This window comes from Lytechinus variegatus, chromosome 8 (assembly GCF_018143015.1).
Source record: "Lytechinus variegatus isolate NC3 chromosome 8, Lvar_3.0, whole genome shotgun sequence".
Classification (NCBI taxonomy): Eukaryota; Metazoa; Echinodermata; class Echinoidea; order Temnopleuroida; family Toxopneustidae; genus Lytechinus; species Lytechinus variegatus.
Window position 1 is genome coordinate 29,654,568 of NC_054747.1, and position 25,832 is coordinate 29,680,399.

General features: G+C 37.3%; 1 protein-coding gene across 3 annotated transcripts; it reads right to left on the bottom strand.

Annotated features, from left to right (window-relative positions):
* Window positions 1-390: 390 nt before the first annotated feature.
* On the bottom strand, window positions 391-25,832 carry LOC121420311. Of its 3 annotated transcripts, none has more exons than XM_041614895.1 (2): window positions 25,716-25,832; window positions 391-2,140 (listed from the first exon to the last, which is right to left on the bottom strand). In XM_041614895.1, the coding sequence occupies exon 2, from the start codon at window positions 2,123-2,125 to the stop codon at window positions 1,109-1,111; it is 1,017 nt and encodes a 338-aa protein (XP_041470829.1). In that variant the 5' UTR covers window positions 2,126-2,140; window positions 25,716-25,832; the 3' UTR covers window positions 391-1,108. The 3 variants fall into 3 exon arrangements, with proteins under 3 accessions (XP_041470829.1, XP_041470828.1, XP_041470830.1); XM_041614894.1 differs by lacking the exon at window positions 25,716-25,832 and adding an exon at window positions 9,375-9,491; XM_041614896.1 differs by lacking the exon at window positions 391-2,140 and adding an exon at window positions 22,914-24,688 and having other exon boundaries at window positions 25,716-25,827.

Sequence of the window (25,832 nt, forward strand, 5' to 3'; positions counted from 1 at the left end):
ATAACTTCAGGTGTCTAGTTTATTACAACATGCAAAATATAAAGATGATACCGAACAATCCATTTTGTATAAATCATGGACAACTTGCAATACTATAATCCTTAAATGTTTTTAATAATGGACCGAAACATAGTGTCAAAGACATTTTAAATATATATAATGCCCTAAATGGAAAACATACTACAAATGCACACCGATCAAGTTAATAATTCAAATGATATCAATTTGACTTAAAAAACGTGGACATTTTCTTCATGAATCATGGTGCCCATATAAGAAAACAAAACCCTGTACAGTCACAATTTCAGATGAGGTGCTTTTTTTATGTGTGTGTGTTTGATAAACAGATCAGTGGTTGGAAATTGTAACGAAATGTTTTTGCTACGCCAAAGGCAGGTCCAATATAGATGTGGTGAAAACAGATTTTTTTTTTAAATCTTGCTCGCAACATCTAAGGTGGATCGATATCGAAAATAAGGCTGTATGTAAAAGGAGAAGAAAAAAAAGGAAGAAGAAACAGTTGAACTATTTCTTGAGCCATTTGTTGAACCATCTTTTCCCTTTTTAAAAAAGTAAATCGATTTTATTTTCATGAATTGACAGTGTCATTTCGAAGTTGTTTATTGTGTTCCTTTTGTCTCATTTTCTTTTTCATCTTGGAACTTTGGGGATCAAGTACCCCCGATCCATCGCTGGGCATGTGCTGATTAAAACATGCAACATTCAATTCCTCAAGGGATTTAAAGGGAGTGGAAAATGGTCGTCTATACCAGATCACAATGGATCAAAAAAACTTTTAGGAGTCAGATGTGCCATGTGGTGAAATATTTCTATAACGTTGCAAGACAGAACAATTTGACCTTATACTACCAAAATATAATTTCGGTAAAGATTTTCGCAATATAGAAAATACCGTAATATTCCATCCTCTTTAATTTTCAATTTCTTTCCCTTTCTGTTTTGATTCCTCGCTTGTGAAACTTTTTTTTTTTTGGGGGGGGGGCATGCCCGCGAGCCCAAGAATGTACGCCAGTGCTTTATACATTCATATCTCTCGTAAAAGAGGATTTTCAGCCCGCGATATTTCGTTCTGCTTCGATCGTTAAAGTTAATTTTCGGAAGCAGGGTCAGAATCTTGAATGGCTTTCAAGATTCCCACAGCCTTATCTTTTAGCTTTCTTTTGATGACCTTTTTCTGCTCTTCAAGCCACTTATCAACGTAGGACTTGTCGGTTCCAGTAGTAGGGATGGCGAGAAAATCAGTACGGACTGCCGGTAGAACAGCGTGGAATTTCATGCACAGCCCATCCATCTTTTCGGCTTCTTTCTTCATCAACTTGTAATGCAGCATCAGTTTGTTTTCTAAGGCTTTGTTGGCTTTGCCCTCAAACTTCGCTAGCTCACTCTCCATGACAGAGAAGAAACCGGCTGCAGCCTCGAGACCACTGATGAAGTTTTTGAGGGCGGGAACAAGGCATTCCTTGATCGCAATTGCGGCTCTTTCCTGGATGTAGCACTCTTCTCCCTTCGCGACTGCTTCTGCCAGGTCACTGCTTGCGGACGCAGCTAGCACTGGGCCTGCTATAGCGCCTATAAAGGGAACAAATGACAGCCCAATTGCCCATCCGCTTTTTGTTGCAGCGGAACTTTCGAGTTCTTTTCTTTTCTTGTCGTACTCCGCTTGTAGGTTTTGGAGTGACTTGACAATCACAGTGGCTTCGTCTTCTCTTTTCTTTAGCGGTACAAGTATATCTTGGTGCATCTGCACTAGGATCACCGCAAGTCCCTTATAGCTGCTTATTTCATGTTGGATATCTTTCAACATGTCGCACCATTCTTCGTACGAAAGAGCAGTGTAAAACTCAAAGAACTCACTGATGTTGGAAACGAACTTGGTGGCCACCGGAAGCACTCCTTTCAGATAAACCATCGCGTCGTCCCGTGTGTTGTCACGGAGCTTTCGGAAGTCTACAGCGGCTTGGCTGCCCCCTCCAACTGCTTTGTCAGCATACAAAGAACGCATGGAGAGAGAGAAAAGCCGCATGTTCAAGGGCATCTCAGAGAGACTTTCTTCCAAGGTTTGAAGACCCTTTTGCGTGTTATCTTCGTTCCGGGAAACAGCCATGTCTTTTGTTGTAATCTACACATGAATGAAAACAATGCAACAATGCAATATTAAAGGATAATCTCTTGAACTTCTCATTCCATATCAAGCTGGACCAAAATTTGTGAGAGACAACAGCAGATTCGTTCTCGACTCTGGACAAGACATATTTTTATTTTTGTTCCGAAACTATGAGGAGGAAACTGGGTGCGGTTCTGCAATATTGACAAAGACATCCCAGCTTCTTTTATTATGCCTTTTCAATAAAATTTACAATGTTCTTGCATGTAACCTTCCCCCCAAAAATGCAATTGCGAAAACTCCATAGTTTTAATTAGAGACTCTGGACAGTATTCTGAAGTCGGGTTTAAATTAAAGTTGTGGTTTAAGTATGGATAGCCAATTGTTGCATAAATCACTAACAGTTGAGATATTTCAGCTCATTTGGCTCTCAAATCATTCATAATTGTCTAGGAAGTACATAAATAGACGATTGTCTTTATCATTTAATAATCAGGAAAGAGAACAGTAAATATAGATATAAGCAACATACAACTTAATACAAATTTTGACACATTTGGCTTCCCATAATTTTAGCACAGAGTGAGACCATGGTCTATAAGTTAAACCAGACTTCAGAACTGGGCCTATGGGTGAACTGCGCGCATGGGACGTGGGTGAGTCACACGTCTCATGCAGTCCACCCCATTCTCTAAATTCGTTTTCGCCAGTGCATATACCGGGAGTCAGAAGAAACTGTACCATCAACATGGAGTTGTCTCGTCTGAATTATCAATATTGAATCATTGATTAATTGATATGTCCTGGTAAAGTTATCCTCCCTGCATATTTGTGTACCTCCCTGCATATTTGTGTACCAAGAAGGTACCGAGAATGTACCGAGAAGGTAGCCTAGCTCAGCCGGGTAATAATAGCAGGGCCCGCTGGGAGAACAGTTTTCGGAACTGAAGTGGCTACCCTGGGTAAATATACCTTTATTATTATTATTATTATTATTACCATTTTTACATGGATCTAGCATGCATAGCTGACTATAAGAGACAATATCCCGACAAGGTCGTAACATCTCAGTTGCGTCAAGTTGATGGTGAAGAATCAAACAAAACACACACTCACACACAAACCTCTCTCCCTCGCACACTCACACCCACCCCACCCACACACGTTTTCTAACAGCATCATAATAAACACTTCATGAAGCAGTGCATGTCCTAATAATGTCCTTTCATCTCGGCATGCATGTTACGTCCTGTGTTGGTCAAGAAAAGCCAACTGTCCCATATTATTTACAAAATGGCATGCCTGATTCAGAAGCAGTTATTGAAGGGCCTATATTCCGCAAGCGAGCGGTTTGGAAATTTGAATTGTTTCGTAAAAAATCTTGCTATTCTGACGATGATTAAAACTTTTTTTATGTAGCAAGCAAAAAGGGCATTGGACATAATTGTTCCCTTTGAAATGATATTGTTTGTTGAAGAGAAAGTCGGAAAATTCCCACAGGAAAGACACCTCTCATATTGCTTAAAGGTCAAGTCCGCCTCAGAAAAAAGTTGTTTTAAATCAACAGAGAAAAGTCAGATAAGCATAATGCTGAAAATTTCATCAAAATAGGATGTGAAATAAAGTTATGACATTTTGAAATTTCGCTTAATTTTCACAAAATAGTTATATGCACAATTCAGTCACATGCATATGAGAGAATCGATGATGTCCCTCACTCTCTATTTCTTTTGTTTTTTATTGCTTGAATTATACAATATTTCAATTTTACAGATTTGACAATAAGGCCCAACTTGGCTGAACCATATAATGTTAAGCAATAGTAACGCCACATTTTAAATGACAAATAAAACTTTGTTTCACAGGACAATGAGGAGAAAATTAGAATATCTCAAATAATAAAATACAAAAGAAAAAAGTGAGTGGTGTCATCAGTCAGTGGCGAAACTACGGGGAGGGGGGGGGGCATGGCACGTGCCCCCCCAAAAAAAAACCGGGGAAAAGACAAAAAGAGGGAGAAAGAAAGAGAATCGTAGTGGGAAAGAAGAAATTATTAATTTTACATTATTTCATAATCATGTTATATTACTGTATATTACATAAATAAGCAATTTTTTCATAACATATGAAACCTAATTTGTTCAGGGACTGTTGTTCATTATTCCTGGTGCTCGCATTGTCTTTTTAACTAGATATAATAGATCAAATATTTTTTTTTCGGAATACTATAGTTTTAAAGTATATTTGAGAGACGTGACTTTGTCAAATCAGGTCAATATACACCAAATGTTTCCTTGCACTTCGAGCTATTATTGTTTTATGTAGTGACATATATACTTCTTTTTCATGACTTCTTAAAGTGATCGCCCCGTTTTAAGGTCTTAATATAAAACATTTCCTGTCCGTGCATTAAAGGATTGGTGTTCGCACTAAGGGATTGTTGAGATATGTCTGCTCTTCATGAATTCCTAAAATCAGTCCTTAAATGTCACCTTTTTCTTATCTGAATATCAACAATTTTCAGCTCTCGCTTCGCATCATTTGATTAGTGAAAATGCGTATGGTCTTAGTGAATTTCTACAGACAAGCCTTAGAATGCCCCTCTTCAGGTCCGAAATTCCTATATTTTTTCAGCTCGGGCTTCGCGCTCGCAATATTTCATTAGTGAGATGTATATAATGATCATGATTACAATGACTACAAAAAGAGCTTCATGTGTTTAGATGTAATTCTAACCAAATTAGCAAGCGCTTGGCACTAGCATTAGATGACTATGGTGAGTATACTCCAAATGGATTCCTTAAAAAATAGTCCTTAAAATACCCCTTTTCTGATATAAATATCAAAAGTTTTCAGCTTGCGCTTTGCACTCGCATTATTTGGTCAGTGAAATACATATGGTCTTAGCGAATTCCTACAAACAAGCCTTATATTGCCCCTTTTCATGTCTGATCTTCCTAAATTTCAGCTCTCGCTTCGCGCTCGTAATATTTGATTAGTGAGATGCGTATGTTAATCATGATTACAGTGACTACAAGTGCTTTCTGTGATTAAGATATAATTCTAACAGAATCAGCATACGCTTGGCACTCGCATTAAATGAATATCTATACTCTTAATTGATTACTGAAATATAGTCCTTAAAATGTCCGTTTTGGGTCAATATGTACAAAAATTTCAGCTTGTGCTTCGCGCTCGTATTGTTTGTTTAGCGAGACATGTATGTAAAATGATAACAAACATTTGCTTATAATGTCCCTTTCTAGATCTGAATATAAATAATTATCAACTCGCGCTTCGCGTTCGCATTATTTGGTCAGTGAGATACATACCCGTTTAATGGCACTGTCCTTAAAATGTCTCTATTAGGTCAGTATACCGGCAACTGAGCGCGCTTTGCGGGCATCACTTGTGACTCAAAATTTTTTGATGGTGCCCGCCCCCCCCCCCCCCCCAATGCCGTGACCAACGATACGCCACTGTCATCACTTCCCTCATTTGCATGCCGACCAGGATGGGCATTTGTGAAATTAAGCGAAACTTAAAAAAAATCATAACTTTCTTATTTCACATTCGATTTTGATGAAATTTTCAGTGTTATGCTCATTGGACTTTTCTCTTTTTATTCAAATCAACTTTTTGTTGGGGTGGACTTGTCCTTTTAAGAGAACATAAGCATATGGTCACACTGTTATGGGAAAAAGGAAAGGGGTCAACCCGAGTGCACTGTTAGATGGGAGCCTGAAGTGCCCATTTTAAGACGAAAGATGTTCGTTGAATAAAACTAGTCTAATTATTAGCCTTCTCTGTACCGTAAATGTGCACTTTAAGGGGTCACAATTCAAATTAAAGAATAGGGCCAAACTTTGTAAAAGGTTGATTTGGATGAAAAGAGAAAAATACAAACATCATAACGCCGAAAAGTCCATTAAATTCGGATGTAAAAAAAAAACACGCTTTGAAGTTTCGCTTATTCTGTACAAAAAAATTTGCACATCCTGGGGGTGTTTCACAAAGATTTAAGTATGACTTAGAGTCGCACTTAATTAAATGCCGAGTTGCGTTCGGTATGAAAGGCTTGATCGCATTGGTCAGATCGTGCCATGAGGACGCGCACTACCGCGTATCTATCTTTGGTATCTATCAATAAGATCGCGCGTTGCATATCATGTACGCGTCGGCATTTCAGTGCGATCAATACGCAGTAGTGCGCGTCCTCTCGGCATGATCTGACCAATGCTGTCATGCCTTATACTGTGCGTAACGAGGCATTTAAGTGCGACTCTAAGTCATACTTAAATCTTTGTGAAACACCCCCCAGGTCTGACAAAGTTTAGCGATTTATGGTACGCTTGATTTTAGAAATTGAATGAACATTTTTGTCAATGCAATAAATCGTGAAAAAAAACTGTTGGCTAAACTTTATGTCACTGGCCCCTGGTCAGCATGCAAATGACGCTTAGGGACTGATGACGTCACTCACTATTTTTTTTTTCATATGAAATATGAAATATTATACTTTTTCTCATGGTCCAGTGAAACGAAGTTTTATTCCTTCCTGAACATGTGAAATTGCTACTGTTTAAACATATTTATTGCTCAGTCAAGTTGTTCTTTTTAGTCAAATATGTAAAAAAGAAGAAATATTGTAAATTAAAAAAATTAGAAAAAAAAAGCAAAGAGTGAGGGATATCATTTACTCTTTTATATGCATGCAATGGCGTAATAATCCAAAGATTTTAAGGGTAAAAGATATGGGGAAAAATAAAAAAAATGATAGCAAGCGAAGCGAGCGAGCAAAAATGTTAACATTTTCATTACGGAAAATATTATAATTCACCCTATTGTCTTTCATTTTGTTTCTTCACCTCGGTCGTGATTTTTTTTTTTTTTTTTTGGGGGGGGGGAAGAAGCCCCCCATCTCACACATCTCTACGCCTCTCTTTGTGTTTATAACTGTTTTGTGAATTATTAAGGAAACTTTCTTATCTTACTTATGATTTTGATGAAATGAATATTCATAGGTGGGCTGATGATGTCATATCACTTTCCGTTTCTTTTGTATTTTATTATATGAAATTAGGTTTATTCTAATTTTGTCCTCCAAGAACTAGAAAAGTTGGGTTGAAAACTGAATAGTGCATTAAATATTTATTGCTGAAACGTATTTCATTATAAGGGAGACATATTATTCACACAAGTTTGAAATAATGAAAAAATATGATTTTATGTGATAACATAATAAACGGAAATGGGGTTGTGGCATCATCAGCCCACATAATGAATATCCATGACGACTGTTTTCACAAAATATTGCTAAACTTTAAACTTCAATAACTTTATTATTTGTTATCCGATTTTAATGAAATTTTCGGCATTTTGCTCAGTGAATTCTACTCTATGTATAAAGACATACATATTTTCAGCCGGACCATCCCTTTAACAAGCAAGCATTATACAGATATTGACTGATGCGGTGTGTAATATAAACATTCTTTGGACCGCCGGATTTGTATTTTCCCGAGGGGTTATATTTTCCCGAAGCGCACAGCGCTGAGGGAAAATATGATCACGAGGGAAAATATTAATCCTTTAGGCGGTCCAAAGAATTTTGTTTTTACTCATCCCATCAGTCAATATCTGTTATATTAGATAGCCTTAATAATGAAGATAAAGTTAGGCCTAACAATACGTGCAGTCTGTTGTTTATGATATTCACAGTGATTGATTGAACTGGTATAGATCTAACGTTAGATCTTGATCTATCTAAGTAACGTTAGTCTAACGCAGTGACCCTTTTATAATCAAATCAACTTTATTTAGGCCTAGCCGTAGATCTAAATCTAAGTTCGAGTCCAGTCCAGGTCCAGGACCCAAGGCAGGCCGATAATGCATGGTAACATCTAATCCACAAGAGGGCGCCATACACGTAGAAAAATATATTCATGGACCGGTTGGTCAATATATTCATCGAAGGTGGACCGGCTGGGAAAATACATTGATTTCGATCATATCACGTGACGCGCTATGGACCAATCGCGCTTGGCTATCTGTCTTGGCTATCTAATATTATTAATTAATTGATACTAAATGAAGGGGAGTTTGTTCCAGGAAAAATATGGCGAGTAAAAAAAAAAATCCTAACCCATTCCCCTCCCCCTTTAAGGGTCATTGATAATTAACACAGGTTAAATGTAAATCGATAAATAAGGAAGCGAGTAGAACGACGTACGTGAAGAGGAAACAAGACATTACGAATTACTGGGCGGTTGTCTGGGTTTGTCAAGAATCTTTGGATAGCAAACCCTGTGCACATTGGTGGATCAATGGAGGGGTAAGGGGGGGGGGGGTAGGGAGGGGAGGCATGGTTACACTCCGAAGGTTCGTTATTCCGAAACACGTAAATTGCCTATACTTCGATGTTCGTTTATCCGAAAACGAATAATCCGAACATTTGTGGCGTAATTCCGAAGGTTCGTTAGTCCGAAAACGAAATGAGGTTCGTAATTCCGAAGGTTCGTTAATCCGAAAACGAAATGAGAGTCGTAATTCCGAAGGTTCGTTAGCCCGAAAACGAAAAGAACAACGAACCTCATTTCGTTTTCGGATAAATGAACCTTCGGAATATCCGAAACCTTCGGAATAACGAAGCTTCGGAATTACGAGTGTATACGGGGGGGGGGGGCATATTCTACCCGTGCAGACATCCTTTGATATCCATTAAAATCATGATTTGTGATTGAAAATGTTGGAATTAAAGGGGTAAAGACCTTTTTTTAATTTTTTATTTCTTGACAATTTTTTTTCTGAACAAAATGTCCCCTCCCCCTTCTGGGAAATATGGGATCCGCCCCTGATAGTTATAGGGACCGCGAAGGAATTACACTTCTAGGCCCCGTTGAACAAAAAGTTAAATTGATCCGATCAATCGTAACTCTATGGAAATCCATCAGTGTCATATTTTTTTCTACAGGAAATTTGCAAAATGTCCTTTGTAATGTAAGGAGAACAGTCCAAATTGTCAAGAAATCAATGAATTTATGGATATGGATTCATATCTAGATTTTGTTTGAACAAACATGCATTTCATATGTTGACTCTGCTAACTTTCCATAGGTGCGATTGATTGGATTAATCGTAACTCTTTGTACAACGGGGCCCTAATTGACTCATGGCGATTGCATGGGGATGTTGAAAATGAAGGAATAAAACTGGAAACTGAATAAATCAATAACAAAATATTACTTACCGAAATGACGAGTTCAGTATCTTCAGCTAGAGTGATCAGATGGACGAAATATTTGATTGCGTTTCAATCCGAAATGGTACCAAGATTTGAAGAAGTCCTTGTATATTGTGACAAAATGGACAGAATTTTGTTCAGGACACCGTCGGACCTGCTGAGCTTCGTGGTTGAAAACGCTGAATAAAATACTAGTGTTTAAAGTCTTTTTAAGATATCAATAAACAAGTGGCAAATCCCCACAAGTCGTTATATCTTTGGTAATACCCATCATGAATGCCTGCCAATATTAGTTGTCACATGTCATACATGTGAGCGCCTATTTGAAGTGTTGGTAAAACCCCATCTTGGGGAAATCCCCACAATTCCTGGTAAATCTAGCCGTTTCTTGGTTTTCTGTGAAGTCCCACGTAAAGGTTTGTTTGAATTCGGGGGAAATCTTCACAAATACACCAGATTATATTAAATAACCATAATTTATTTTGATCAAAAGAAAAGAATTAGAGCGGCATGTATATGTATAGTATCACAACATTACGTTTCACGGAAACTTGTTAATGTCTCTAATCATGCTAATCGGCAAGCATCTCCCTATCTCTATTTTCTTTCTATATTCTAGGCAGTTGTTATCGTACTATTGTCCACCTCATGTTTCTGTGTTGTGTTGTTTCGTGTTATTTACTATTATTATTGTTTGCCCTTTTCGTTATCTTCATGTATTACTTTACGTATATTTCCATATTCCTTGTATCTGTTTTTTCCACATTGTCCACATTCTACAAGCTTTGCTTTTCAGTGGACCCCTCCATTCTTCTTATGATATATATAATTGCATTGATTTAATTATATTTAAGAGAGTCAAAAGGGGCCTAATTATATTTAATGATATTGATTATATTGATTTAAATTTTACGTGTATGTTAATTTATATCTAAATTACTTTCAAATATGTATTTCATTTTTGTTTCAATTTTGAATTTTGTTCATGCTATTATTTATTTAGATTGAATCAATCTATCTTGTACTTATTTGTATTATTTTGAAGAATGAAAATAAATTGAATTGAATTGAAGTTAAAAGAAATTAGGATTTCTTCCCTTGATATGCTTATGATCTGAGCAAATGTGTTTATTGTAATACCTATATCAGCGGCGGATACAGGTGGGGGGGGGGGGGGGCATTTCCGGCCCGGCCGTACCCACCCCTTTTTTGTGTCATAGTCAACATTTTTAATGTAAATATATCGTTCATACACCAGTATGCCCCCCTCCCCTTTGAGAGTCTCACCAAATATTGGGAATTGGGAAAATGTCGGGGGATTTTTATTGAAACAACTTTTTTGTTTATGATTGTGAAGTTTAACGCGGGACAAATATATGACCTTCAAGGGCGCCGGAAGCGGGGGGGGGGGCACTTGCCCCCCAAATAATTTTTTTTTTATGGGGGGCCAAAACGTGATTTTGCCCCCCAATGTGCCCCCTTAAAGAAAAAATGATAAATTATTCAAGGACAAAAGTAAACGATGAAGGCACTTTTCTGCCTAAAAATTGTCATTTCCATTGTCAATAATGAAAAAATTTCGCCACTGACGGGGCAATCACATAAGCATAGTAAGCCTCGCGTCTTTTGACGAACATGTTTTTCTATGAAACATACCTTTGAGAAGCGCCTTTTCCATCTTACTACAGTGTGATAACGTTTAACCTTTTAATGAATATATTTCAGACTAAAACCGAATGGCAAATTGAAAGTGGTTCACCAATGCAATGCTGGTTGTGTCGGCTAACAAACGCGGCCCAGAAACGCTCAGACCGGACCCGCTATCACTAACGCGCGTGAACTTACTCGAGCAACATAATGAAATCTGAAAATGACTGTAAAACAGAAAAGGTTAAACAGTTCAAGAGGCTTGAGTAATTGGATTATTGGATAAATGAGAAGATGCTAACTTGAGTCGATGAATGGAGTGCAGAGCAGGAGTACTTATCTATCAAATACTCAATCCTCTTCTACCTTTTCTGATTTACTGTCTTTTTCAGGACTACGCGCATTTAAACACACAAAAAAATACTTGACCATCAACTGTTCACTTCCTCCCCTATCAATTTCACTTCTTCTATCCACTTTTTCGAAAACTCCACTTGGTGTTCCGACAACCATATTCGCTAGTGGAATGTAATTGTTTTCTTCTAATAATGTTACATAATGTACATTATGAACTGCGGAAGTTTGTTAAAGGGATGGTCCGGGCTGAAAGTATTTACAGTTTAATAAATAGAATTCACTGAGCAAACAAAATGTTGAAAATTTCATCAAAATCGGATAACAAATAACAAATTTATTGAATTTAAACGTTTAGCAATATTTTGTGAAAACGGTCGTCATGAATATTCATTAGGTGGGCTGATGATGTCACATCTCCACTTGTTCTTTTGTATTTTGTTATATGAAAATAGGTTTATTCAATTTTTTAAAAGAATATTCATGACGACTGTTTTCACAAAATATTGCTAAATTTTAAACGTCAATAACTGTATTATTTGTTATCCGATTTTGATGAAATCTTCGGCATTTTGCTCAGTGAATTCTACTCTATGTAGTAAGACAAATATTTTGAGCCCGGACCATCCCTTTTTCATGATTATTTACAAATTGATATTTCCTGGAATTTGATAATCATCATTTCATCGTTATGGTCACGTTTTCCCCAGAAAATATGTAAAGAAAAAAGAAGATTTTGAAGGGGTCATCTAATAGTGCTTCCCAGCCATACAAAACATGCAAAAGGAAACACATAAATCGAGTAATGAATGTTTTAAACTTTAATGATTTTCAGAAAAGTTTTGAATTGTTAGAGAATTAAGCTTGACATATTTCTTTTTCCTTCAGTTACAAAATATGAAATGCATTGCCCATGCATGGATAATCAGGGACTATCTCCAATGCTGATGTCAGAAGTGATTTGCATAGAATGGGTATTTAAAGGTCAAGTCCACCTCAGAAAAATGTTGATTTGAATCATTAGAGAAAAATCAGACAAGCACAATGCTGAAAATTTCATCAAAATCGGATGTAAAATAAGAAAGTTATGACATTTCAAAGTTTCGCTTATTTTCAACAAAATAGTTATATCAACGAGCCAGTTACATCCAAATGAGAGAGTCGATGATGTCACTCACTCACTATTTCTTTTGTTTGAACTTGAAAAGACATTCATTAGAATTTATTTTGTTTCTGTTGTTTCGCTTCTTCTGCTTAATACACTCCTTGTTCTGACAGGAATTACTGTTAACTTATGATTGTGCTCTCTCGCGTCTTCCGTGTATGTAAATGTACATACAAATATTACTGAAAAGATATTGCATGAAAAATGTAATTTCTGGTATTTTGAGTCAATATAGGAAATTTAATTGATCAGACACAAAAAACAAATTCCGAAGCGATCGTTTTGCGCGTAGATTTCATAGGTTCTCATAGATTGTGAGTATAGTCTTTCGAAGTGAATTCTAGTCTTTTGTAGTGAATTCTATGTTTGAATTTCAAGAAATTTATTTTTGAATGCTCTTATAGAAACGCAACTTTTATACTCCATTTTTACACAAAGTCCTTACCGTTGGGGGGGAGGGGTCCACTCCCACACCCTCTCCCGCTCGATCGCTTCGGTATCACGTTGTCTAAATATTGTGCCCCCTTCGGGATTTTGCCCCTCCAAAACTGAAAGTGTTCCGGCGCGCCTGAATTTACCTTTATTTTCTAGATTTTCGAGTGAACCCCCCATTTTTGGCTTATCAAATTTTCCTCTGGCTTGTGAAATTTTAAGCGGGACATATATATGACCTTAATTTTCCAGATTTTCTAGTGAATCCCCCTTTTTTAGCTTATCAATTTTTCCTTTGGAAAATGTGCCCCCCTTTTGGAAATTCCTTGATCCGCCCCTGCCCTATAAGAGTATATAACGAAATCAAAGTGTTCTATGAGTTCAACACCCGTAATACCTTGGTAACATTTGCTCTGCGGCGATTGTACGGTGAGTAGAAAAGAGCTGTTTTAATTTATTAATTATTTATTTTTTATTCATAATATTATCATTATTGCAATTGGTTAAAACGGCTGTTTTCGACTCGCTGTACGTACGGCCGCCGTTTAGCAAATTTGACTGAGGTATAACTTTGATTACCTACATGTTGTCCTATCACAACATCATGGGTGTCAGACTAGGGATGAGGACTCGAGGTTTCTCCCAAATTTAAGGGTTTGGGGCAAAATTTGCCATGTGATATCCGTCCAAAAAATATTCCGAGGTCTTGTATTTCTGTTGGTTTATTTACTGACAAAATAATCCGCATATTGACTTTTCTAAATGTGTAACTATGCTTTAAACGTTTCTTTTCAGGTCTGAATGTAAAAAAAAAATAAGCACTAAGGCTCGCGCTTCGCGCTCGCATTGTTTCACTTGTGAATTCTTGAAAAGGGTCCTTTCGATATTCCTTTTGCATGTCACTATATAAAAACATTCTATATTATGCCTCGCGACCGCGTTAACCATTTAATGCCCATCTTTATCTGAAAAATAAATCGAGCTGGAGCTTTTCGCTAACAATATTCATTTTCTGTCGTACATACGTATCCTCTCCATTATCATTTTTTTACTTGCGGCAATGTTTAAAACTTTCCTTCCGGGTCAGTGCAAACCTATACAGAATTTCCGCCCGCGCTTCCCACTCGTATAAGGGGCACTGTTTGCCATTAAAACATTTAAATCTTCACTTTTCACGTCTTAGCATCAACTACATTCTGCTTGTGATTCGCCTCATATCGTTCGATTAGTGAGCTATATTTCCTCTTCACAAGCGAGAAATTTTTTAATTTATTTCCCGTTTCTCACTCTTATAATAGTATTTCGGGATGATTTGTTCTTTCCCTCCTTTACCCCCTTTGCTCCCGTTTTACCTTTCTCCTCTTTATGTTCTTTCTTTCCCCCTCATTCCTCTGTTTCTTCCTTTCGTCCCCTTTCCCTTTCTTTTTTGTTCTTTCTATCTTACTTACTTTCTTTATCTCCTTCCTGTTTCTTTCTCTCCTTCCTTCCGCTTTCTTTCTTTCTTTCTTTCTTTCTTTCTTTCTTTCTTTCCTTCCTTCTTTCTTTCTTTCTTTCCTTCTTTCTTTCTTTCTTTGAATTTCTTTCTCTCTCCCTCTTCCCCTTGCCCTGCCCCCCCCGGATAAATCCGCCAGAAGAGGGACAAGGGAGGGGGGCGGCGGGACAGACTGCCCCTGCTCCCCCACTTGGTACACCACTGTTGAGGAAATAACAAAGAATTCCATAATAATGTAAGCCTATATTCATCACATTTTTATTTTGATTCAAACTAGAAAATTTACTTTTCAACATGTAACCGATAGAGAAGTCAACAAAGTCACCAATATGTAAGCCAGGGACATTGCAAGAACAATTAACATATCTTACAGTTTTGCAATAGATTGTTAAATATACCCAAATTAGGCGATCATGTATATCAATTTAGTGAATTTACAGAAAGAGGTGAAAAATACAACTTACAATGATTGACGATTGTGATTTACCAACCAAGACAGGTAGACGAAAGCATGAAATGGGACCACAAATTGTAGGTTTTAGTTCCAGAGTTTTTTTAAAATCAATTTTAGCCTTTATTCAGAATGCATTTTTCCCGTACATAGTAAATAGAATACAAACTGAAGTATACATCAATTATAACAAAGGAAGGAAAATAAAGTTCTTTGATCATTGCATCATTTTTCGTAATATCATTCGTAAAAACGTAACCCATTAACCAATAAATACATGCATAAACCAATTATTTTTACTTGTATTTTTTAAACTAGGCCGAAACATGCCCAACACCGAACAGTAATAAAATACATCATGTAATAGAAAGAAATGTAGAAAATAAGGTTATACCGCTTATGTCTCTATATAGATCCACATGTTTGTGAAATCATGTGAATACAGAAATAAAACATCTCTGCGTCTATTCTCAGAAAAAATAAGGGTACATCTATATATAAAGTTTAAAGATAATTATATATGCAACACACAAAATAAATAAAAAAAACAAAAAAAAAACAAGATGTGAACAATTAAAAACCTATCCGCTTTATGACTTTTTTCTTCAAATGACAATAATATTTTTCATAACTGTATTAATTGTAATTTACCATTACTATTTATTGATATCATTATTGCTATAATTCATATAGTTATCTTTTTCCTATTATTATTATTGATATTATTATTATTATTATAACTATTATGCTTATTATTACAATTTATAATTATTAAATACTATATTTATTAATCATTAATCAAAATGGAGCTTTGTCGCAAGATAACCTTATATTTGATTTTTTTTGTCAATTGACTTTGATGGGTGAAGATCAGTGAAAGAAAAAAAATATGAAAAAAGGGAAGTGAGCTGGAGTAAAATGTGATAAAATAAATAGTAAAATATAATTGACTTACGACATTAACTTACGACAGGGGAACATTTTCATTTTAGTATGGTGCAGCGTCAATGTATTTCCTGCGTATTTACTTGCATGTGGGAACACTCCCCAGTTTACTATTTAATAGCAAACTTGGGAGTGTTCCTACATAGTTAATCATGTATTTTATCAAGATTATCACATGATTTGATAAAGCATTATCTTTAATATTGTGTTACATATATGAATAATTGTAAAAGAATTTTAAAAGCAATTACATTTATCTATTAGTTATTTCCCTTTAAGGATGGCCAAGAATTGTAAAGAACATTCCAGGATGTCTTTTTATTATGCAGGCCTTGCCTATTTTTAAAGGCCAAGGAGTTTTATTGTTGAATAAGGAAAAGCCAAACAATAGAATTGTATTGGTAGTGGAAATGAATAGGCTTAGGTATTTTGTTTACACTGTTGATTTCAATGAGGTCATTCAAGAGTGTTCTGGATTTTGACTGCTCCTGAAAGGAGAAAGTTCTTTTGGAAGACAATTCTAGAAGCTTGTAGATTAGTCGAAATTTGAGAATGATCTAGAACACTTGTAATTAGTATAAAGCTGCAGATTTTTCAAGATGATCATCACATCATATTAGATCACACCATCACATCATATGAGATCACTTCACCAGATCAGATCAGAGCAGTTTATGCATCAATGAACTGTTTGTAGTTATTTTGAGAGAGAAATTATCAGTTCTCATCGAGATCATCAACATCATCAACCTGTTCAATGAACACGCTTCAACCCATGGATTGCTGAAATTGACTGTTAATCATCATCAACATCGTCTTCACGGACATTTCAACTCGTTGCAGTGACTCTTATTATTCATCGGACTTCAACATCAGTTTCATCATCGCCATCATTGTGAATTTTCGCCAGCCAACTGGGATTTTATCATTTGGATTATTACTTGGATATAGTATCATCACTTCGGGATTTTACATCGGACACTTCAAGAGATTTATGTAAGATCATTATTTGTTTTATTTATGTATAATTATTTCCTGTAATAAAAAAAGAGGAAATTAAACACAAAGAGGAAATTAAACACTTGTTATTTGTTGCAGTATCGTAACAAATAATTTTGGGGGCTTGTCCGGGAAACGAAAACCAAATTTGTACAAGCCAATTTGAAACTAAAACCAGTTTTTCAGGAAACGAAAGCCAATTTGAGACGAAAGTCAGTTTGAAACAAAAGCCAATTTGAATTGGAAACATTTTGGAAACATTTTGGAAAGTTCTAGAATAAACTGTACTGTATTAATTACTTGCTTATATTTGTGTATATTCACTATGGCTACATTTGATGTTGAAGAATTTCTTGCAATGACAGAATTGTCATATGATCATTTGAAGTCACTGAAGAAAGATGATTTGATAACATTTTGTGATCATTTGGGTGTATCTCTAGCCCCAGGATTAAAGAAGGCAGAGATAATTGATTTATTAGCTAGTCACATGAAGCTTACAGAGAAGTTGAAACTTCTATCAATATGTCAGAGGATGCTCAGATCCAACTGGCAAACATTGAATTGGAAAAGGAAAAAATCAAAGAAAACCTTGAGAAGGAAAGAATCAAAGAAAACCTTGAGAAGGAAAGAATCAGAGAAAACATTGAAATGGAGAAAATGAGATTGGAGTACCAGTTAAAGTTGAAAGAAATGGAGTTAGCTCATGCAAATACTAATACTAACTCTGTTAAAGATAAATCTCCCCAAGGCTTTGATGTGGCGAAAAATATTCGCCTTGTGCCAAAATTTGATGAAGAGGGAGTTGATACATATTTTGTGTCATTTGAAAAAGTGGCCAAGAGACTGAATTGGCCCGAGGAATACTGGACTCTTCTCCTCCAAAGCGTTTTTGTTGGAAAGGCTGCAAAAGTCTATTCTTCACTCTCTGAAACGCAATCATGTGACTATGCTACAGTAAAAGAAACAATTCTCAATGCATATGAGTTGGTACCAGAAGCGTACAGACATAAATTTAGGAACATGCAAAGACAAACAGGCCAGACGTATGTTGAATTTGCTAGGGAACAAGAAATGATGTTCGATAAGTGGTACAGATCACTGAAAGTTGACAAAGATTTTGTTCACCTTAGGGAAGTTGTCCTCCTAGAAGAATTAAAAAAGAGTCTTCCTTTTGGCATTAAATCTCACTTAGATGACCATAGAGTTACTGAAGTCAGTAAAGCAGCCATAGTAGCTGATGAATTTGAGGTCACACATAAAGGTAGTGGAGATAGGCCTCCTTTCAAGAATTATTGGAAAAAGAAAGGTAAAGGGTCATTTGAATCCCACAATAAACCTAGTGAGGGAAAATATGCAAGCAAGGATAAAGACACTAACAAGAATCAGGCTAGTGCGGGCACAGAATCAACCAAAAGGTCTGAGAGTCGTAGTTCCAAAATTTGTACTCATTGTCATAAATCGGGACATTTGAAAGAATCATGTTGGAAATTGGTTGGAATGCCAACCAAAACTAAGAAAGACATGGGTTTTGTCAAGCAAACAAGTGTTCCCTCGATGGAGTTTGTTCCATCAGAGCCCAATCAAGATGTTGAGAGTGTTTCTCTGGTATTTGCTGATAAAGTCAAACAGGTTGATGAAACTTTTAGAAGTTTTTTGCATGATGGTGAAGTATCCCCTTGTTCGACTGGTGCTGCTGGTAGGTCAGTGGTGATCCTTAGGGATACAGGGGCTGCACAGTCCCTGATGGTGCCAGGGGATTCGGCTCTTCCTCCGGAGAGTTCAGAGAATGCCAACGTCTTAGTTCAAGGTATTGGCCCAAATTTCATGTCGGTTCCTTTGCATAAGGTCGACTTAAAAAAGTGTGACCTAGTTAGTGGTCCTGTGACTGTTGGTGTCGTTCCAGAATTACCCATGAAAGGTGTTGATTTCTTGTTAGGTAACGACTTGGCTGGAGATAAAGTTGTTGCATCTCCAGTGGTTTTGGAAAAGCCCGTTGAGGTAGCTGAAACTGAATTGTTGCAGGAAGATTTTCCAGGGATTTTCCCGGATTGTGTTGTTACTAGGTCTCAGACTCGTAGAGCTGAAAAGGATGATGCGGAATCTGCTGATGTAGAGGAGAGTACTGATGTCTGGTTAGCTGAAACCTTTTTCAAGGATTTGAATGGGGATAGTGTTGAAGGCTCTGTTGCTAACAATGGTAGTTTGTTTAGTAAATCCTCCCTTGTACAGGCACAACAGGCAGACCCAGAATTAAAAAGCTTGTCACAGAAAGCATGTTCTGAGGCTGAGGCTGATAAGGTTCCTGAGTGCTTTTATGTCAAAGATGACATTTTGATGAGGAAATGGAGACCTCCCCGGAGACCAGCTGATGAAGATTGGTGTATAATTCACCAGGTTGTAGTTCCTCCTTGTTACCGCACAGAAATTCTGAAAATGGCTCATGAGTTACCTATGGCAGGTCATGTCGGTATTCGGAAGACAGAAGATAGAATTATGAGGCATTTCTATTGGCCTAAGATGCACAAAGATGTTGTGCATTTCTGTAAGACGTGTCACACATGTCAGATTATTGGTAAGGCACAGCCTTCTATCAAGCCTGCTCCATTGATACCCATTCCTGCATTTGATGAACCTTTTACTAGGGTTCTTGTTGATTGTGTCGGACCCTTACCCAGAACGAGGTCGGGTCACAGATTTCTCCTGACGATTATGGACTTGTCTACACGGTTTCCAGAGGCGATACCTTTGAGAAGTATCACTGCAAAGACAGTGGTGCAGGCGTTAGTGCAGTTTTTCACTAGGTACGGTCTGCCGAAGGAAATTCAATCTGATCAAGGGTCAAATTTCATGTCAGGAATATTTCAGCAAGTTATGAAGGAGTTGGGAATAAAGCAGATCAAGTCCTCTGCTTATCACCCACAGTCCCAAGGAGCGTTAGAACGCTATCATCAGACTTTGAAGACCATGATTAGGGCTTATTGTGAAGACTATCCCGATGACTGGGATAAAGGGATCTCATTCCTACTGTTTGCAACCAGGGATTCCCGAATGAGTCCACAGGTTTCAGTCCATTTGAATTGGTCTATGGTCATGAGGTTAGGGGTCCTCTAAAGCTTATCAAAGAGAGGTTTATGGTTCAGGATGATAATATAAACCTTCTAGACTATGTGTCAAAGTTTAGAGAAAGGCTCTCAAAAGCTTGTGATGTGGCTAAGGAACACTTGAAAGAGTCGCAGGGAAAAATGAAAGCTCAAGCTGACAAAAATGCAAAAGAGCGAAGTTTCAAGCCTGGAGACAAAGTATTAGTGTTGTTGCCTTTGCAAGGTGAGCCCTTGAAAGCTAGGTTTAGTGGTCCCTACATAGTCAAAAAGAAATTGAATGATGTCAACTATGTGATCAGTACCCCTGATCGAAGAAAGTCTCAGAGTTTGTCATGTAAACATGTTAAAAGAATACTTTGAGCGAGAGGCTAGTCAGCCAATAGGTACAACACAGGTCAAAGAAGAAGAAAAACATGTAGATGTTCATGAAGAAGAATGTTATGGAAAGACAGATAATGAATTGTCTTATACAGATGTATCCAAGAACGAACCATGTGGTGTAAAGTTGTCTAACTCAGAGATGTTAGGAAACATGGATGAGGCATTAAAACACCTGCCTGAAGATCAAAGAAATGATATATCTGGCCTGTTAAGAGAATATGAGAATGTATGTAAAGACAAACCAGGTCGTACACCTTTAACTGTACATGATGTAGACGTAGGTGATGTAAGACCTATCAAACAGAATCCTTATAGGCTCAATCCAAGCAAGTTGGAAATGGTGAATAAGGAAATACAGTTTGTTAGATAATGACATAATCGAACCGAGTCAGAGTAGTTGGAGTTCTCCCATTGTAATGGTTCCAAAGCCAGACGGCTCTCAGAGATTTTGCATTGATTACCGAAAGGTGAATGCAGTAACTAAGACTGACTCGTATCCAATTCCTAGGTTAGAAGATTGTATTGATAGAGTTGGAAATTCTGCCTATATCACAAAGATAGACTTGCTTAAAGGATATTGGCAAGTGCCACTGACTGACCGAGCCAAAGAGATATCAGCCTTTGTTACACCTGAAGGCTTGTTTCAATGCAAAGTCATGCCTTTTGGAATGAAAAATGCACCAGCAACCTTCCAAAGGTTGACAAATCAAGTGATTGCCGGACTTGACAATTGTGTCGTATACATTGACGACATCCTAATATACAGTGATACTTGGAATGATCATCTGAATCATTTGCGAGCGCTGTTTGACAGGCTGGACAAAGCCAATCTAGTAGTGAATCTGATGAAGAGTGAATTTGCCAAGGCAAAAGTCACATATCTTGGTCATGTGGTTGGTCAAGGGCAAGTGCTACCAAGAGAAGCCAAGATACAAGCTATCTTAGACTTCCCAATTCCCACAACTAAGAAAGAATTGCTCAGATTCTTAGGTATGAGTGGCTTCTACAGGAAATTTGTTCCAAATTTCAGTACAGTGGTTAGTCCTCTGACAAACCTGCTGAAGGCAAAAGTGAAGTATGTTTGGTCTGACGAAAGTCAAAGATCGTTTGAGAAATTAAAGGCCATTTTGGTGAATGAGCCTGTTTTGGCAGCTCCAAACTTCACAAAGCCGTTCAAAGTAGCTATTGATGCATGTGATGTTGGAGTAGGAGCAGTATTGCTCCAAGAAGATGAAGAAGGCATCGAAAAACCAGTGTGCTACTTCTCTAAGAAACTCAATCGGTTTCAAAAGAAATACTCAACTATTGAAAAAGAGGCCCTGAGTCTCGTACTAGCCCTTCAGCAGTTTGAGGTGTATCTAACCAATGGAGAGATTACAGTCTATACAGACCACAATCCTCTTGTGTTTTTGGAGAAATTCAAAACAAAGAATCAAAGACTGTACAGATGGAGCCTAATGCTCCAACCATTCCCTTTGAAAATTGTACACATAAAGGGAAAGAATAATGTAATTGCTGATGCTCTATCAAGAGTATAAAAAGTGAAATTATTCATGATTTTGACCAAGTGTGTCATTTGAAGAAAACATCTTTGATGTTCATTTATTTTAACATGTTCGTTAAGTACTATATCTTTGTACACGATAACTGTAAATGATTTATCAAGATGACTTTGAACAGTTAAAAGAAAAAATAATCATAAAGAAACCTTTACTACGGTAAAGCTTTCTTTTCCCCGGTGGGGGAGGTGTTACATATATGAATAATTGTAAAAGAATTTTAAAAGCAATTACATTTATCTATTAGTTATTTCCCTTTAAGGATAGCCAAGAATTGTAAAGAACATTCCAGGATGTCTTTTTATTATGCAGGCCTTGCCTATTTTTAAAGGCCAAGGAGTTTTATTGTTGAATAAGGAAAAGCCAAACAATAGAATTGTATTGGTAGTGGAAATGAATAGGCTTAGGTATTTTGTTTACACTGTTGATTTCAATGAGGTCATTCAAGAGTGTTCTGGATTTTGACTGCTCCTGAAAGGAGAAAGTTCTTTTGGAAGACAATTCTAGAAGCTTGTAGATTAGTCGAAATTTGAGAATGATCTAGAACACTTGTAATTAGTATAAAGCTGCAGATTTTTCAAGATGATCATCACATCATATTAGATCACACCATCACATCATATGAGATCACTTCACCAGATCAGATCAGAGCAGTTTATGCATCAATGAACTGTTTGTAGTTATTTTGAGAGAGAAATTATCAGTTCTCATCGAGATCATCAACATCATCAACCTGTTCAATGAACACGCTTCAACCCATGGATTGCTGAAATTGACTGTTAATCATCATCAACATCGTCTTCACGGACATTTCAACTCGTTGCAGTGACTCTTATTATTCATCGGACTTCAACATCAGTTTCATCATCGCCATCATTGTGAATTTTCGCCAGCCAACTGGGATTTTATCATTTGGATTATTACTTGGATATAGTATCATCACTTCGGGATTTTACATCGGACACTTCAAGAGATTTATGTAAGATCATTATTTGTTTTATTTATGTATAATTATTTCCTGTAATAAAAAAAGAGGAAATTAAACACAAAGAGGAAATTAAACACTTGTTATTTGTTGCAGTATCGTAACAATTGTCAATAACACCAAGTAGAACTTCAAGACATTGTATCTTAAGAAATGAAAGAAAAATAAGTGTATTCTATTCTGATACAAAAGTTAGACACTTCAGCAAAATAATATGATATGTTTGTAATTCTTTTGTAAAGAAGGTGCCTCTAGCACATACCAGCATATTCTTGTCTGTATGATACCAAACTGATTGAATTTATCATTACAAAATACGATGCGATGTAAAGCGACATAATATATACAAATATTTGCATCTTCAAACAATATGTTTTGAATGCAACTCAAAGAGACCAAGATTTGAAAACGGACTGATCTGTTTTGCCACATCCCCCCTAGGAGAAATTACAGGTGCACTGTCATGTTTTGAGTTACAGCCACCCCTATTAAAGTGCTGAATACAACATGCAATTAACAAAAAAAGTTCTAAAAAAGAATTCATTTGAGTGGAAATGGTCCACCAAACCAAAAAGTAATGAGCCAAAAATTTCGAAGAGGCCAGATGTACCAATACGGGATAGAATTTCTAAACAGTTTCAAACTAGAAAACCTTGACATTTTTAGTACAAAAACATGAATTCCTGATAGATTTTGACATAATGTTCAAAAGTAATATAGGCCCTGTTGATGATTTTATATCAGCGCGTCATATTCCTTTCTACTTCGTCAATTTTACTTTTAAGAAGCAGGGTCATAATCTCTGATGGCTTTCAAGATACCCACAGCCTTATCTTTTAGCTTACTTTTGATGACCTTCTTCTGCTCTTCAAGCCACTTATCGACGTAGGACTTGTCGGTTCCAGTCGTAGGGATCGCGAGAAAATCAGTACGGACGGCCGGTAGAACAGCGTGGAATTTCATGCACAACCCATCCATCTTTTCGGCTTCTTTCTTCATCACTTTGTAATGAAGCATCAGTTTATTTTCTAAGGCTTTGTTGGCTTTGCCCTCAAACTTCGCCAGCTCACTCTCCATGACGGAAAAGAAACCGGCTGCAGCCTCAAGACCACCGATGAAGTTTTTGAGGGCAGGGACGAGACATTCCTTGATCGCAATGGCGGCTCTTTCCTGGATGTAGCACTCTTCTCCTTTAGCGACTGCTTCTGCGAGGTCACTGCTTGCGGACGCAGCTAGCACTGGGCCTGCTATAGCGCCTATAAAGGGAACAAATGACAGCCCAATTGCCCACCCTCTCTTCGTTTCGGCGGTACTTTCGAGTTCTTTTCTTTTCTTGTCGTACTCCTCTTGAAGGTTTTGGAGTGACTTGACAATCACTGTGGCTTCGTCTTCTCTTTTCTTCAGTGGTACCATTATATCTTCGTGCATTTTGACAAGGACCTCAGCAAGTCCCTTATAGCAGGTTATTTCCTGTTGAATATCTTTCAACATGTCGCACCATTCTTCGTACGAAAGAGCAGTGTAAAACTCAAAGAACTCACTGATGTTTGAAACGAACTTGGTGGCCACCGGAAGCACTCCTTTCAGATAAACCATCGCGTCGTCCCGTGTGTTGTCACGGAGCTTTCGGAAGTCTACAGCAGCTTGGCTGCCCCCTCCAACTGCTTTGTCAGCATACAAAGAACGCATCGAGAGTGAGAAAAGCCGCATGTTCAAGGGCATCTCAGAGAGACTTTCTTCCAAGGTTTGAAGACCTTTTTTAGTGTTATCCTCGTTCTGGGAAACAGCCATGTCTTTCGTTGTAATCTAGGCGAGAATGAGAACAATGAAGATTATTATTCGACTGAACTTCTCATTCCATATCAAGTTAGGGTGGGGCCAAGATTGGTGAATCAAACAACAGTTTCTAGACAATATGGACAAACTGCTTATTGTAATATGTTGTCTTCCAAGCTACTCATTTTCACTTGACGGACCTTTTCAATACTTTTACTGAGTTACTGAAGCCGCGCTGTTACAATTGCGAAAACTCTTTTTCTAGAGAGAATGAGGGTGAACTGGTTGGGACGTGGGTGAACTCGGTACGCACCCATTGTCCATGTTAACTAAAATTTAAAGAGAGCATAATGTAATAAGGATCAAAAATATTTTTTTTTCTGCATGTTTGGTTTCTAAAGGGAGATTTCATTTTATTTGACATGCATGTATATTGCAGAGAACAAACCCTAATGTAGGGGGAGGGGGACACAATTTCAAATGTCCCCTACTATTTTTGGTCTCTTAATAAGATGGAGAAAAAGACATCATTCACAATGGAAATAATACATGCATTTTGGACCAACTGACCTTGCATTTTTACTTTTCCCTTTTTTTTGCTTGATTGCTTGTCAAATTTTCTAGCCCTTGGTTCCCCCTACCTTTGGGGACAGATTTCCGCCCATCTCCCAAGAAGAGAAGCCATAGGAGAAGGGGAAAGGAGGGAAGAAGAAAACCATTCGACCACAGGGCCGCCGCACGACCAACGTACGCTCGACGTACGACCGCTTCTGCTATGGCTACGGATAGTCTATTTTTACGGCGAGCTTAGAAACGAAAAATACTATAATTTTACGTTATAATTCTGAGGCCACCCCTCCGCCGTACGTCGACCCTGCGGCCGCCGCAGACATCTCGAATTAAGGTATTCACTGCCGCCGTATGCCCGTCGTAGAGCAGGTTATATGCCTAGGGCATAAAGGTATTTCATTAAACAAAATTATGTGAGCTTGAAACTCGATCTGCAATTTGAAAACATTTTAATGTAGGCATGCATGAACTAACAAGAAATACTTACCGGAATGGGCAAAGATGTGATGACGAGTAATCTGTTGATGAACTGTTTGAATGGTCGTCGGAGGTTGAACTGGTACAGGTATGGATTGGAAGCTTGTTATATACGACACAATTTTGC